Source organism: Balaenoptera acutorostrata, chromosome 21, assembly GCF_949987535.1.
Source record: "Balaenoptera acutorostrata chromosome 21, mBalAcu1.1, whole genome shotgun sequence".
NCBI lineage: Eukaryota > Metazoa > Chordata > Mammalia > Artiodactyla > Balaenopteridae > Balaenoptera > Balaenoptera acutorostrata.
The window spans coordinates 4,545,913-4,562,712 of NC_080084.1; the positions used below are offsets into that span (position 1 = coordinate 4,545,913).

The 16,800-nt window shown below is 46.6% G+C and overlaps 1 protein-coding gene across 2 annotated transcripts in view; it reads left to right on the plus strand.

Annotated features, from left to right (window-relative positions):
* The first annotated feature begins 1,058 nt into the window (after nt 1-1,058).
* PSD3 (pleckstrin and Sec7 domain containing 3) overlaps nt 1,059-16,800 on the plus strand; it is a 551,931-nt gene continuing 536,189 nt past the window's right edge. Inside the window, exon 1 of one of the 2 annotated variants that reach the window (XM_057537135.1) lies at nt 1,059-1,861. In XM_057537135.1, coding sequence (XP_057393118.1) covers nt 1,154-1,861 — 708 coding nt within the window. In that variant the 5' untranslated portion in view covers nt 1,059-1,153. The remainder of the gene's footprint in view (nt 1,862-16,800) is intronic. The other variant, XM_057537140.1, reaches the window with a different exon arrangement.

Consider the following 16,800-nt stretch of genomic DNA (forward strand, 5'->3'; position numbering starts at 1 on the left):
CCAAGGAGCCGCCCCGGCCAGCGGTGGTCAGCCAGGGCCGGTGCCCTCGGCCACTGAAGGTACACTGCCCGTGGGAGGTCACGGCCAGGAGTTGGGAGGCTGTGGCTCAGGCTAGTTCGCTGCCAGCTCTCCAGGCCGAGTGCCAGTTTGTCTCAGAGGATCATTTCCTGGTTCCCTCCCAGTCAAGCTCAAATTGATAAAGAAAAGACCTTTTCCACCCACTGCTGTGCTCTCCCCAGGATCAAGGTCAGCAGGACTCAAAGGGCTCTTTTCCATTGTGAGGGATATTGAGCCTGTAGTAACCCTCTAAATGTGAATTACTGGATGAATTTTCAGGTGATTTCCTATTCTCACAGTTTAAGAAAACTAAAGTATTTCTTAAAATAATTTAACAAAAAACCTCCTGCTTGATTTGTCACCTGGATAGATTTTATTTCATCTTTCTTTCTTATTTTCTCTTTTTCATTTTTATCTCTTTATTTTTACTTATCTATTTGTGTGTGTGTGTGTGTGTGTGTGTGTGCGCGTGTGTGATGCCTAGTATTTTGCTGTGGGACTACGGGACTACCCCCTGGGGAATTCCTGACTAACCACATGATTTCAAGCGGAAATTCATTAAAACATTAAAGTTGTTTACAACTGTGTGTCACTGATGCAAGAAAGGTAGATTGAAAGTGAGCTTTGAAGTGTCCTGGGGGCTCATCTTTACATGCATCCGTCTCAGGGTCAGACACCAAACAACAGGTGTCGCTAATATGGAGTTTAGGATAAGCATGGAAACTAGTTACTTTAGTGTCTTCAATTCAAATATGGGGAGGGGGCCGGATAACAGAACGAAATCCGTCAGACACACCAGGGAGAGGGCAGCTGAGTCCCGACTGTCCCCTCCCAGCCTCGCTCGCCCAGCCTGTCTGTTCATGCTCAGTCCAACCCACGGCTGGGTCACCTCCATCCCCACTCCTTCCCCACTCCAGGGGGAAGACTCCCCCTGGGCTGAAGGTGTATCATTTGCTTCCTCAGGCCGTCGTGGAGCCATGGGGCCAGGTCACGCCTGCCCACAGCTGCCGGCCTTCGCATCCCTGGGCACCGAGGTCTGAAAGTCCACCCGGCTGGAGCAGCCGAGACCCTGGAGGACGTGGCTGAGCAGCAGCAGATGAAAACTTCCTTCCTCTCCGTGCAGCTGCGGCCCACCCCGGCGCGCGCCCGCCCCGCCCTGGCTCCCGCCCTGGCTCCCGCCCGGACTGCGGCCGCAGGGGGCCCGGAGCAGGGACGCTCTCTCCCGGGCCCCGGGACCGGCTTCTCGGCAGGCCGGGCCCTCGGGCTCCCGCGGGGCCCGGCTGCCCCTCCCCCGCAGAGGCAGGGCCGTGGGACAGAGGCACCAGCTGCTCCCATTTGCTCCGCTCCCGAGGAGGAGAAAGAGGGAGAGGAGAAAACCCGGGACGTGGATGCAAGCAGGGGGCGCGCTCGCAGATCCCCCGCCTCCGGGACCCGTGGACGGCGGCAGCCCCGGCCATGCAGACCCCCTAGGCCGGCTCGCGGCATGGGCGACGGTGGCCGCAGTCCCTCCGCGGGCTGGAAGCCCTGGCCGGGCGGTCCCGCCCCGCGGCACGTGTGGGGCACGGACCCGCAGGCTCAGGACGCCGTGGGAGGCTCCCTTCCCCAGGCCCAGGCCGCCGCCGCGGCTGAAAGCCCCGGGTCCGGGGGAGGTGGCGAGGCGCCCGCCCCCTGCCCGGGGTGCCCGCGGAGCGCTGAGGGCTCGGGCACCTCCACGCGGCCCAGGAGCGCCAGGCTCGGCAGGCATCGTGCGCTCCTCCAGACCAGCAGGAGCTGCCCGGCCCCGCCTGCCGCCCTGCCTCTCAAGGTAAGAAAGTGCGCGTGGCTGAATCCCTGAGACCCGAGCTCTTCCCAGAGAAGCGAGGGTGGAGAGAGGGGGCCGATGTGCCCGCAGGGCCCCCAGTTCCTCACACTGGGGTCTCCTGTCCGCTGTGGGCCTGGCTCCTTCCTCTGTGCTCCGCCACCCTCCCTGCACGAGCGGCTTATCGTGCGGAAGGAGAGAATGAATCGCTCCTTCCCAAGATTTCTGCCAAAGACTAGCGTCCTTTATGGGAAGGCGGAGAGGGAGGTTGGAGGCGGTGCACGGACACTTGTTGAGCCCTGTGCTGTACCAGCCCTTATGCTGGGTGTTAATCTGCATAGCCGCCCGAAAAGCAAAGGCTCCTACCCCCAGCTTCAGAGGAAGGCATTGGGAAGTGGTTAGGCAAAAATCCTCCTCTTCCTCCCAAAAAGGAAAGGGCAGAAGCAAAACCTGTTCTCCGGAATGGGCGAGGGGGACTTGGGGAGGCTTCGGTGGGTTTTGTGGAGGTTTCCAGAACTGGAGTGCAGTCTTGGAACTCAGCCCCATCTGTACCCAGTGGACCACCTTCCACCCCTGCTGGCAGGTCGCTGTTCTTCCCGGGCGTCAGCCTCCAGGCCCTGCTTCCCTTCCCACCAGAAGGGAAAGGGTAGCCCTGGGTGGTTTCCAGCGCCTCTCCCGGCTCCAGTCATGGCCAAGCCTACTCTTTGCTCTTAGCATTTTATTCTCTGCATCTCCACTCAGCCTCCTCACCGGGCTGGTGCTTGAGCCCAGCCTCCCCTCTCCACCCAGCTCAGGTGTACTGATGCCAAAATGGGTGGACAAAATTAAAAATTATGCTTTTGTTTTCTCTTTCCGGATAGCACGGACATCTTGCTATACTCTGTACATATATAGGCAATGAGGGTGAGGGAGGGGTTGGTGGGATGAGATGGAGGAGGGGGCCTCTTGCTGGACTGTGTGGAAGGTCCACATGGAGGGACGCTTGGGGAAGTCACCAGAGAAATGGATGAAATTCACAGCATCGGGAGAGGGGCCTCCCAGAGGTGTGGACGTGATGCTGCTTCATCTGGAGCCTGTGCCTCCCTCCTGCGTGATTTTACACCCTCCTTCCTGCCCCTTTCCCCGTAACAGGCAGCCCTTACAGCCACAGTCGAGAATCAGAGAGAAAAGATGAGCTCAAGTTCTCTTTGGAGGGAAACTCTTGGAAGAAGAGAAATGCTAGCATGCTTCCTTAAGAAATGGTTTACATTCCATCCTAGTCCTTGTATCTTGCATTTCCTACAGGGATTTAAGAGGAATGACATATCCGTGCGTCAGAGCCCAGTCTCTGAATGTGGGGTCACACGATAGTTGTTTGTGTTCTTTAATGCTGCTCTGATGACTTGAAAACTCCATCTCCCCTCCCTTCTCCTCCGCCTTCCAGGTATGAGAAAACCTCAGAGCTGTTGCCAGTTCTCTAGGGAGAGGCACTGTGGGACTTGCTCCAAGTGGGTAGATTTCTGCCTATCTGCCCCATTTAGCCACTTTTGCTAATGGGTCCCCAGACATCTGCCCCATCTAAAGCAAGGATGGCAAGATTCCTGGCTAAAAACCTGGAAACCCCAGGTTCAACTCCTAACCTTGAGCAAACCACCAGAGCTCTGTTTTCCCATCAGAAAGCCCTGAGGATGCCACCTGCCTGGCAGTCGCCACGGGGCCAGTGAGGGTCCCTCAGTAGCCCTATCTTAGGGGAGAGAAGAGAAGCAAAGTCAGTGGGACAGCAGGTAGGACCGGGAAGCATGGAGTTAGAGGGGTCAGTTTGGGGGCTCTGGGGTCAGGGGAGGAAGCAGGGCTGAACTTAACCTTGACCATGCTGGTCAGACTGTGTGACTCTCTCTGCCACAGGGAAGAGGGAGTTGGGAAATCAGCACCTTCAGAACTACAAGTCCCTCAGGTGCCTCGTGGCTGTTATTAGCCAGGTGACCCCTGCCTGGCCTTGGGCGTTAGAGAAAGGAAGAAATCAACAAAGAGAGGTTTCCATCCGCCCAGCCCTGGGCACATGACGGTTTCCCTGGGTCTGATAGATAGTGCGCAAGCACCGCCCTGTCCTCGCATGAGCTGGAACTTAGCTGTGTGAGTCACCGCAAAGTGACAGCAGACTGGTTAAAAATGTCTTCTGTGAGCTATCAGTGAAGAGGCCTTTCACTCAATACACTCATACAAATGTGATTATTTACTACATTTATTAAAGTGAAATATCGCTTACGTGGAAGCAAAATCTATTCCTACATGTGTATCATAGGATGGAGGTCCTTGTATCAACTTTCCAAGCAAAAAAGTCTGGATCCTAAGTGTAGACTTTCTTCTCCAAATGGCTAAATTTACTCCCTCATTGTTGAAACAAATGGGGTCCAGGGTGAACATTGCTGATGTATCCAAGTATCACAAGGAGCAGGTGCAATAATCACTTAGTTCTTCATCCAAACCATGACTAGGCTTTAGTGAAAACTACCGCTCTCTGTGCCCTACAGAGAGCTTCCAAAGCATGATTCCCCCTTACAGAACCTCACAACTCTGTGAGGTTATACATTATCATTGTGCCCACTTTGTGGATGAGGAGACAGATGCTTGAGGATGGTCAGTGACTTGCTGCGTCCTGAGGCCAGGATGCAGCAGCTTGGACAGAGCTCCTGTGGTCCATGCACAGGGGCTTCAGGAATATCAGGTCTAGTGACCTAGCCTTGCTGATATGTGACTTGAGTTTGGGGCTAAAGACACAGAAAACAGACACAAGTCCAAATGAGAGGGGAAAAAAGCTTTCTCTACAATCATTTTGGGAATTTTCCATTTTTTTAACTAAGTCTTCCTATCTTACATATTTTATGTTTTGAAATTACAATGACTTTGGGTGTGTAAATGACATTAGAAAGACTTCCCTGGTGGTCTAGTGGTAAAGAATCTGCCTTCCAATGCAGGGGACGGGGTTCGATCCCCGGTCAGGGAGCTAGGATCCCACATGCCGCGGGGCAACTAAGCCCGCGCGCCACAACTACTGAGCTCGCGTGCCTCCACGAGAGAGCCCACGTGCTGCAAACTACAGAGCCCATGCGCCCTGGAGCCCACGCGCACGCCACAGCTAGAGAAGAGAAAACCCGCACGCCACAACTAGAGAGAAGCCCACGTGCTGCAACAAAAGATCCCGCGTGCCTCAACGAAGATCCCGCGTGCCACAGCTAAGACCCGAAGCAGCCAGAAAAAAAAAAAAAGAGCCAATTCACAGCTTCCCTTCCCAAGAAAGCAACTTAAAAAAAAAGAAAAGAAAAGAAAATTAGCAGTAAGTATATTAAAAATTCCCCCCAAATGCCATTTCTACAAACCCCACCTGTAGCTTTAAATTTCCCAAGGATTTGACCTCTTTATTTTGGTCTTCCTCTTCTCTTCCTCTCTCATCTCAAAAACAATTAGCTTTTTGAGTTTTCATCACCAGCTGCTAGGAGTGTTCAGGGTTTAGAAGGCAGAGTGAGAATAAGCAGGGCAGAAAGGGCCTCCCTGGAGGCTGGGGGTGGGGGTGGGGGCACAGGGACGGTGGTGGGGGTGGGGTCACAGTTATTCCCTGAGGTGCTGATGGGAAGGGGGGGGTCCATTTGTACACAGCAGATCAGAGAGAATAGCTTTAAAACTCTGTGTCTTGGATTGTTTTGCCTTAAAATAAAACCAGGGTCTGAAATATGTCTGTAAAGTGTATCAGTTTTTGATAGAGAGATTTTATTTAGAGAAAAGGTCACTGGCGCTGGGATTCAGGAGATGAAATGAAGCTCTGGTTCTGCCAGCCAACTAGCTAAGCGCCCTGACGACTCACTGAGCAAAGTGAGGTTACCCCGTCTGACCTCTGAGGTCTTTCCAGGTCTACCTTCTAGGATAAGTATGAATCTTCGAATCCAGAAAGGGAATGAAACTGTTTAATGAAATAAAAGTATGAAAATAATTTAATTTCATCTACCTCCGCTTGTCTCTAAAAATTAATTATTTTGTCAAATGGCTCCAGGGCAGGGAAGCTACCCTCAGTGGGCTTGCATCTCTCAGGGGATATGGGATTTCAGCAGGAGCTGGGATGTTCTCTATAGGACCAGCACTGAACAATCAGTTGAATGAATGAAACTTGGAAGGGGGTTAACATCCAGTGATATGAGTCAGTGCCATCTTTGGGCAGTAACACAAATCCCCACCACAAAACTTTAGGGCCACAATTGTTTGCTGTCTATTCCCTAAAGGCTGATATTTCCTTCTCTGGCCAGATTCCAGTTGAATGAAGTTCTCTTCTGAAGTTCAATACTGAACCCCAGGTACACCTAACCCCCAGGAGGAGGTCATCGATCTCATCTGGAGTAAATGCTTAATTTCTCAAGCCTATTTGACTTTCCTGGCCTGCTGTGAGTTTAGAAACTGTTCTGCTCATAGAATGATAAAATTCTAGATAATTCTGTCATTATATTAATCATTCTTGGTGAGCAATTTAGAATTTTTAAAAGAAGCTAGAACAAAGGGAGAGCTTGCACAAATGCCATATAGTAATTGGAACAGTGATGTAGATAAACGTGCAGTGGTATCCCTTTTAAAGGATTTTGGTATTTAGAAGACAGTGTTGATCAGATTCAAAAGCTTATCTTTAGTCTGTTTTACACTGCATTGGTTTTGACACAGATGTCTTGATTTATTATTTGAGTAAATAAAACCTGAGGTAGCAGAATGGGTTTCAAATCTTTTTCATCTTGTGGTTTGCCTCGGCATTCCCATGACAACATCTCTCACTCTTTTTCTCTCCTTACCCTTTCCTTTGACGTTCACACAGATGTCCTGTGGTCATTGTGCAGGAGCCGCCCTCATGGCCCCATCTCACCTCCACATCTTGATGGGAGAAGAGGGCGGAGAGCACACGGACCACTTCACACATTGCCCCTGAGACTTGTAGAAACGATTCGGGGTGGGAGCTGGGACCCAGGTCTGGCCCCCTCTTTGGTTCAAGTTAGCTAAGTAAGGGCGACCTCCTCACTCTGGGTCTAAACTCCTCATCTGAAATGTGAAGAGATCAGACTGTGGTTTCCTTCCCACTAGCTCAAGATTCTAAATTCTTGCCAATCCATTTGCACCTGTGTTTGTGAAAACTCTACCAAAGCTACACCTTTGATGACAAATCTCTAAAAATCCATCATATTTAGAAGTCACTGCTGTTGGGAAACTCCTTTATTGGTAAAATTAGATACCTCTCCAGTATCCAGAGGATAAAAAGGAACCAAAATACATTTTTAAACAATTTATGCCAATATATACCCAATTTTCTAATCTCAAGTGTTAAATTTCTCTACAAAATATTGGTAGCACGAGTTAAGTATTAGGTTTGCCCTGAGAGATTTGGACAAAATACTGAATTGAGTTGTTTATAACTATACAAAAAGGAGTTGTGTTTTGTTATTCTCCCATATTAAAAGGAAATACATTTGCTGAAAGGGATTGTTTTGTGTTTTTAGTCCCGTGAATTAATTACTCAGCAAAGGGAATATTAGAAATCGATTCCAGAATTAAGGCCCAGAATGAAGAAGAGGCTTGTCCGTACTCAGCCAGTTGGAATCAGTTCCAACAATTGCCTGTTTAACTTTCAAGTTTTGTGCCCTTGAACAAAAATGTTCTATCACTTGTAGATTAGTTAGGATTCTTGGATGTGTATGATAGAAACCCTCAAGGCTACTTAACCCCAATGAGGGGGATTCATCCTGAGGAGAACCCTTGCCTGTAATGTTGGGTGTGTAGAACCAAGGGTGGGGGTGCAGCTGCATCAGGATCACCTGGCATGAGGGCTCCAGAGCATCTAGTTCTCTTTTTTCTTTCTTTCTTTCTTTTTTTTTTTTTTATTTTTGGCTGCATTGGGTCTTCGATGCTGCACGTGGACTTTCTCTAGTTGCAGCGAGTGGGGGCTATTCTTCGTTGCGGTGCACGGGCTTCTCATTGCGGTGGCTTCTCTTGTTGTGGAGCATGGGCTCTATAGGCACGCAGGCTCAGTAGTTGTGGCTCGCGGGGTCTAGAGCGCAGGCTCAGTAGTTGTGGCGCCTGGGCTCAGTAGTTGTGGCTCGCGGGCTCTAGAGCGCAGGCTCAGTAGTTGTGGCACATGAGCTTAGCTGCTCCGTGGCATGTGGGATCTTCCCGGACCAGGGCTCGGACCCGTGTCCCCTGCATTGGCAGGCGGATTCTTAACCACTGCACCACCAGGGAAGCCCCAGGTCTCTCTTTTCAACTCACCTGTTGCCCTCTGCCCTTTCCAGCACTCTTTTCCGAATCATTCTTTCTCTTTTTTCACATCTGTTTCCCCTACTCCAGGGGGAGGAATATGGTCACCCACAATTCCCAGATTTATATCTCCTCTCGTTAAAGCCTGGGATTCCACAGACCTGCTTCCCAATCCCCCTGCGAAGAGGCTTCTTGGTCCAGTGCAGGTTGGGGGTTGGTGCCCACCCAACCTACTATGGTGGGGACAGCTCATATGGTGCTATCAGGTCTACTGAGAGCCCAAAGGTGGTTATAACCATGTAAACCTGTGTGAGGGACAGGTCCTAGAAGTTGATGGGACATGGAGAGAAGGGGGCAGGTGTGGACGGCCAACCCAATAGATGACACAGACACTTTCAGGGAGTTTCACTTAAAATTTATAAAGTCACTGCTTTGTATAAATGTCCTATCTGAGCCCTCTCTGATTTTAGGGAAGCCAGTTTTTATAGCTCTTAAGGAGATTTTTTTTAAAAGCATCCCTGAACAAGCAATGTATTAGAATCAAATTATTGCCTGATATGACTTATAAATAGATTTGCTTCCAGAATCTGCTACTGGGCATAATATGGTAAGTTTTCTCTTTCAAAGACTTTTTTCCTTGTAGATTTTTAGAGACTGTAAAATGCTACATGATTTACATAAATATAAGTCCTTCGGTGAAAGCAGGGTTCTGTAGCCCTTTGGGTTCTATGTGTGATCTGTTCAACATTACAGCCACTCCCTGGGCTACTCACAGTATCCGAGAAGTCAGGACAGTGAGGAGAAGCCATGTTCCTTGAACTGAACCGTATCAGTGAAAACACGAGATGGGCAAAGGAAACAACCCTGGCTCTACAGTGTCACCACTGCTGGGCCACTGCAGCCTGCTTTGTGAGGAAGTTCGCTCTCCTTCATTCTAAAGGAATCAGCAGCTGTGGCTCTTTTTTGGCTGCCCTTTGTGTTGTGCACATATCCTGTGATTATATTTAGTCAATTTTAACTTTTTGGAATTTAACTTTCAATTTTCAGGATGTGTGATTTTGTATTAACCTTTCAATTACCAAGTCCAGCAGATCGTGAGCTAAAAAGCTCCAGGACCCTATTCAAGCACTTACAATGTTCTGTCATTTGAAAATTCCATTTTATCTGCAAGAAGCTTGGTTACTCTTGACTGAGTTCTCAATCTGATTGTATGATGAAGTAGCAGTTAAAATGTCACTCCATCCATCTCATGCCATAAGCAGAGAGATCTCAATCTTTTTCCATAAAGGATTTAAAGTACCCTACAACTATAGCACAAATAATAAAAATAATGATGAAGGTAAATAGTAATAAAGAATCAGTTCTAGGAAAATATAAATGTGTCAAGATGAAGAAAAGATCAGGTCAAGATCAGGAAAAGAACCCAAAAGAACATGCCATAAAGGCCAACAGAGCCGGTATGTTTGAAAGTCAAATTTGGCTGTGTGCTTTCTAGCTGCTCAAGGTAAAAGAGACATGGTTAGCTACACAGTTCTAACTGTGAGAAGGGATGGAGGGAGGGAGGGAGGGAGGAAGAAAACAAGGGAAGGAGGGAGGGAGGGGGGAAGAGGTCCTCTAACATGTTCCACAGAAATCAATTCTCTTAGAAAACCGAATTTTGCTTGCCCTTTAAAATAACAGTAAAAATAGCATTTTGGATAAAAACTTTTCAAAGGAGGACTTAACATTTACTATTTCCCTGTTTCCTTAGATACATATACATATATACAACATAACTTAATTTTCTTGATAACTTAAGCAATTACTGTAACTGCAGTATTGCTTGCTGGCAACTTTAGATCTGTGAGACTATTTGCTTCTATGCCCCAAATACTCTCAGTTTTCTCAGTTCTTTTTGCTTTTTAGTAACTTTTTAGTTTTCTCCATGCTGGCCTATCCCTTCTTGCTGCTATTAGTGTGTCTACCTCTAATATACTTCTTTTAATCTACCACAGGCCAGGAAACTAGACAGCAGATTTATTTAAATTGTAAGGCAAGTTTGTTAATTGCATAAAGTAAAAGTTGAGTGGCTCATCTAGCAGAAGGACTGAGTGGGCTCATCCAGTGGAAGGATTGAGTGGGCTCATCCAGCAGAAGGATTGAGTGGTCTCATCCAGCGGAATTTTTGAGTGGGCTCATCCAGTGGAGGTTTTGAATGGGCTGATCCAGAGGAAGTTTTGAGTGGGCTCAACCAGTGGAAGTTTTGAATGGGCTCATCCAGCGGAAGGATAGAGTGGCTCATCTAGCAGAATATCTCACAGGTTTTAGAAAGGACTTTTTTCCCTCTGATTTTTTAAAAATTAATTTATTTATTTCTTTTTGACTGCATTGGATCTTCGTTGCTGCGCGCGGGCTTTGTCTAGTTGCGGCGAGCGGGGGCTACTCTTTGTTGCGGTGCACGGGCGTCTCATTGCAGTGGCTTCTCTTCTTGTGGAGCACGGGCTCTAGGTGCGTGGGCTTCAGTAGTTGTGGCAGGCGGGCTCAGTAGTTGTGGCTCGTGGGCTCTAGAGCTCAGGCTCAGTAGTTGTGGCGCACGGGCTTAGTTGCTCTGCGGCATGTGGAATCTTCCCGGACCAGGTCTCGAACCCATGTCCCCTGCATTGGCAGGCGGTTTCTTAACCACTTCGCCACCAGGGAAGTCCCTCTTCTGATTTTGTGTGTTCAGAGATGATACTGTTGCTTTCTGTGACTATGGCCATGGTAGGGATGAATAAAGTTGCTGAACAAATAACTTCTGGATTCATTCATTCAATAAGTATTTCTTGACCACCAGCTATGTGACGAGCAATGTTCCAGGCACGGGTGGTACAGCAGTGAGTTGACAAAGTTCTTGCTCCTACAGGGAATGATAAACAAGCAAACAACACACGGGCATAGGACTTCAGATGGCCACAAGAGCTTGGAAGAAAATAAAACAAGGGGTGATGAGGGGAGGGTGCTCGAATGAATGGTTTAGTTTATGTGATGACAGAAGGTGACCTCAGAGTTAAGCCTTGAGTGACAGGCAGAAGGCAGCCACGAGAAGATCAGGGAGGGAAGGTTCTAGGCAGGGTTAGCAGAAGAGCCCCCTGTACCTGCAGGGTCACTGGGGAGCATAAGTTACTGTGAGGCTTACTCAGAGCTATAGGCAGGGCCAGATCACACAGGGCCTCTTAGTTTTTGGTAAGGATTTTGAAATTTATTCTAAGTACAGTGGGGAACCTTTGGAGAGTTTTAAGCAGGAGAGAAACACAGAAATTAAGGGAAGGGTGGGTGTGTTTATGAAGCGACCTTCCTACAGTTACTCTGCAGATTACAGGTTTGAATCTGCCTCCCATTTCCTAATCTTGTCAAAGAAGCCTTGAGGCACACAGCTTAACTCCCTCTGAACACTGGGGGCTCTAATTCTCTTCAGAGTCCTTTAGTTCTGAAATGTAGAGGTTTGATGAGGTCCTATGGACACAGACAGGTGAAGGGGGAGAAAACTCCAGTTACTCAAGGATTTGAGATTTCCCCAAATGAAGCTGTGTTCTAATGATAGACAATAGAGTAGATCTTTTCCATATTTGTAACCTCAAAAAGTTAAACCTATTGCAGTGCACAGAATTTATGATTTAAATAGAAAAACTCCCCCCACCCTTTTTGAGCATTACAAAATGCATTGCACATAATAGGTGCTCCATAAATATTTCTCAACTTTAGATTATGGCAAAACCACACTGTGACCTTCTCTTTTACCAATGCCTTCCGTTCTTCCCTCAGGTGCTTTCATCCCTCCGGTTCACATCTGTAGGCAGTGAACTGTGAGGCCATCCACGCCAGGAACTCGGCAAGCAAGGGGTGGTTGGCACTCTTGGAGTCCATCCAAAGTAGAATAAAATTTCGAACTGTCTTTGGGGTCATAAACTTAGCCTAGTGGTGTTTCTATGAAAATGTATTTCTCTTGTGGCTCAGACTAATATTTAAGGAGTTCCTGGGTGGCCCCGTAGCCAAAGAATTACAGTAATATTTCTGGCTGAGCTTAGTGACCTAGTTTTTGTATCTGCTTTGTGAATAATCTTTATGAATAATGGCCCCCAATAGCGGTAACTATTCTCCTAATGAGCCAGCTTTACTCCATGCTTTAAACAACCTCTAGAATAAATATTTTCTATTTAAATAAATCAGTCTACTTTTCATGCCATTTTAGAAAGCTCATGGCAAATTCTTTCCCTTCTCATCCTCGATCTGTTTTACTAAATGAGCTTCTCCTTATAGTTCTCTGCAAACTGCTCTCCTACCACCTTTATGCTGTTTTGTGAGCCACTGAGGACCGGCTGCCTTTGTTTATTGTGTCGTCTTGTTGTTCGCAGCTTCTGGAGCCCTTTGAGAAAAAAGCATCACATAAATCCAGTTAGAAGTAATGGCAGGAATTACACTGTTGACTACCTGTAATTTACTTTAAGCATTATTAAATGTTTCTGTAGGTCCTTTATAAAGCACAAAACAGAGGCAGAATATTCTTTTTTTTTTTCTAATTATTCCAGTTTTTTTCACACACACACACTGTATTTTATTTTTACAATAGATAAATAGACTGACACTAAGCATTGTAAATGGATGACCACAACAAAAGCAGCAATGATTGCAATTACCAAACATGAAACACACTCATACTATGTCATAATATTGACATTCAGTCCAGTTATCCTCCACTGTAACAGCTCCTTTACTTTGCAGTGAAAATTGATTTGTATATTCTTTGCCTCTGAGTCCTTGTGGGATTTTTTTTTTTTAATTCAAACAGAAAGTCACAAAAATTATAATCATCCTCATCAGTTCAGTCAGTCCCATATAATTAATTTTTTTATCTTGATCTCTTGTTAGCAATTTTATGAATTCATCAGTTTTTCATTAGAGTTCTGAAAATGCTTATTCATTCAGTTCAGCAGTACAGTTATAAGAAACCTGTACTTGTCAGAGTCTTTTGTATGAATTCATCAGTTTTTCATTAGTGTTCTGAAAATGCTTATTCATTCAGTTCAGCAGTACAGTTATAAGAAACCTGTACTTGTCAGAGTCTTTTCTATGAATTCCTTGAAGATGAAACCCTTTTATAGGAACATATTTGCAAAAGCATCAGAGTACACCCAGAACTGTCTGTAAATGACAAAAGACTTAAAAATGACCATGGTTAAAGATTTGATGAAAGTTCATAATAGTGCAATTGACAAGGAAATTTAGTTATTTCTAAGATATACATTTTAAAGTAATAACTAGAATTATGACTTATAACATTATACCAGAACATATAAGATTTTTAGAAATTTCATGTAATGTCTGAAACATTTATATTAACATATTTCCATACAGATAACCCAATGAAAGTTTAGTATTAGTTGTTTTGTTTGTTTTTTTATACTGCAGGTTCTTATTAGTCATCAATTTTATACACATCAGTGTATACATGTCAATCCCAATCGCCCAATTCAGCACACCACCATCCCCACCCCACCGCAGTTTTCCCCCCTTGGTGTCCATATGTCTGTTCTCTACATCTGTGTCTCAACTTCTGCCCTGCAAACCGGCTCATCTGTACCATTTTTCTAGGTTCCACATACATGCGTTAATATACGATATTTGTTTTTCTCTTTCTGACTTACTTCACTCTGTATGACAGTCTCTAGATCCATCCACATCTCAACAAATGACTCAATTTCGTTCCTTTTTATGGCTGAGTAATATTCCATTGTATATATGTACCACAACTTCTTTATCCATTCGTCTGTCGATGGGCATTTAGGTTGCTTCCATGTCCTGGCTATTGTAAATAGTGCTGCAATGAACACTGGGGAGGCAGAAGATTCTTCTTCTGCTTTCTGTAAGCTTAACGTTTGTGGTAGACAAACATATATGCAAAGAGGCATTTTTAGACATATATATACAAGAAACATCAGCAGAATAAAGACAAAGGTTTACTACTTTGTGTAATAATCAGTGTAGGCCTGCAGTGGAGTGATTTAGTCAGGAGAAGATTCTTAATGGAGATGGGCCATCTGAGTGAAGGGAGGAAAGCTTGGATTGATAGAATGTAGAGAGGGCTTGAGTTTGTGGTTTCTCCTGAGTTCATGTGTGAATTTCATGATTCATTACGAAGGAACGCAACAACTATGTGGTCACATATTTAGAGAGTGAATGTTTTTCAAACTGAAAAAAATCAAGGTTTCTGGCTTGTTAGTTTATATCTTTTATTCGAAAGTATAAAAAATAAATTTAGGGGCTTCCCTGGTGGCGCAGTGGTTGAGAATCTGCCTGCCAAATGCAGGGGACACGGGTTCGAGCCCTGGTCTGGGAAGATCCCACATGCTGTGGAGCAACTGAGCCCGTGAGCCACAATTACTGAGCCTGCGCGTCTGGAGCCTGTGCTCCGCAACAAGAGAGGCCGCGATAGTGAGAGGCCCGCGCACCGCGATGAAGAGTGGCCCCCGCTTGCCGCAACTAGAGAAAGCCCTCGCACAGAAACGAAGACCCAACACAGCCAAAAATAAATAAATAAATAAATAAAAGATTAAAAACGTAAAAAAAAAAATAAAAAAATAAATTTAAATTAGTCAACTACATTTACTGAAATGAATAAAATATCATGAGAGAAGCACACATTCCAGGATTTAAAAATAAGCATAATTTAATGCAACACTGGAGAATTTGAAACCAAGACGAGAAAATCTGGACACAGAGTGCCATGTCTGCGCCTTAGAGAGTGGTGGCCCCGCACCGGAACTGGCCGGTTTCCTTTCCCAGGTGGCAGGTGATGATGGCAACTGAACAGGGCCGCTTTGGGAGGCGTTGCTAAGAGACGCAGAGATGCAGGAAAGGGCCCTGCATGCCGGACCAGTCGGTGAATCAGAAGCTGTTTCTTGCAGGAAGCAGGGGAGGCGGATTGACTCTGGGACGATTCTGTGAATGAGCAAACGTGCAGGGACTGTAGCTTGCTGTAGACACGAAGGATCCTGCTGTTTGGACAGCAAATCGAAGCAGGTGATCCAGGCTGGGAGCAGGCCCCTGTGACTCCTGAACGAAACTGACGTTTAGAAATCTGTGACACTAACAGCACGTCATGTCGGTTCACAACAGTAACGTGTAGATTGGCTTTCCTGACTCTTTCCCGCCCAGACGGAATCGTTATGATTATTAAGACCTCTTAGGCCTCTTAATCACGAAGACCAGCCCAGGAACTTGAAGCTCTCATTTCCCTCCCTTCACAGCCTCACTGGGCCTGCCTATGCCGCTGGTGGAGCAGGCTTTGCCTTCTGTTAAGGGCAGGAAAAAGACAAAATAAGTTATTCCTGACTGTAGAAGGCATCAAAACCCATCAACATGCTCAGAGAGAGAGCCATTTCATTCTCTTGTTAAAATCACGTTAAAAGCTAGCTGCAAACCCCCATCCTATTGGACCTCAGCTATGCTCAGGGCTCCCTGTCTGCTAACTTTGGGCCAAGGATCCAGAAAGGTCATGACAGGAGAAGTTAATGAAGTCTTGCCCTCACATCTGTCCTTCAGCACGTGGTCAGCATGAGCGCAGCCTTGAAGAGCTGCCCCAGGGGCCAGACTCTGGTGAGAGGCCGGCTCTGCCTGCCCCTTCCTCCAGGGTGGCCTTGGTGAGTTACTTAATCTCTCTGTGCCTCAGTTTCTTCAGCTGTAAAACAGAGGTTAAATGAGGACCTGCCTGATAGAAAATAAGGATTAAGTGTGTACTAACATTTAAAGTACTTGGAACCACGCCTGGCATGGAGTTTGCAGACGCTGGGGACCCCTGCTTGGATTAGCTCTCTGTCTGCTGGAACTTTCCCCAAACTGCGTCCCACCCCAGGTCCTGTGCTGCTTCTGTGCCCCAGGCTGGGGGCTGGACTCTGCACTTCTGGAAGAATGACAGCACAGAAGTAGGGGGTGGGGTCTTCCCTCTGAATGCCTGAATACCCTCCCCCATCTCCACCCATAAAGATGAGGGCTATATTTTCTTTGTTTAATCATAAATTCTGTTATATATACGCTTAGTATCTGAATTCACTATGATTTCATCACCCACTATCCAGAACTCATGGGACCTTGAGAAACAGAAAATTGTTTAAGCTTAGAAATGTAGGAAAGCAAAAGAGCTCTCTGTAGTTGGAAGAGTAAAGCTATGTGCCTCAGGGTCCTGAAGACAAGGTTAGCAAGTGGGAGGTAAGATAGCAAAGCCTGAAAAACCCTGGCCAACAGCTTCATGGCGTCACTTCATAACCACGACGGCCTCCCCTTAATTCCCGCCCCTTTCCCCCTGCTTAAAACTCCCCAGCCCTCACCTGCGCCCCCAGGAGTCACAGGATTCTCTTTCTGCCCCTTTGCAGGCACAGCATCCTCTCCTCCTCTCCCCAGACACTTGTTACCGCTCTTCAGTGTGTCTAACCGAAGGGAAGGGTCCTGAGGAGACCTGTGCTCCTGACAGAAACCTCCCTGGGCACAAGTGCGTGTTAATAAAGTATCCTGCCACTCAAGAATGTTTTGAAGAGGTTTTCATTGTTAGACCACATTCTAAAAGTAAAACACTTAAGCCAGGTGTACCTAGAGTTAAAGAAAACTTGGATTTTACAAAAATGTATTGGATAAAACTCTAGGGGTTCTCTGGGTTTAAGTTTGCTTGGTTAGTTCCA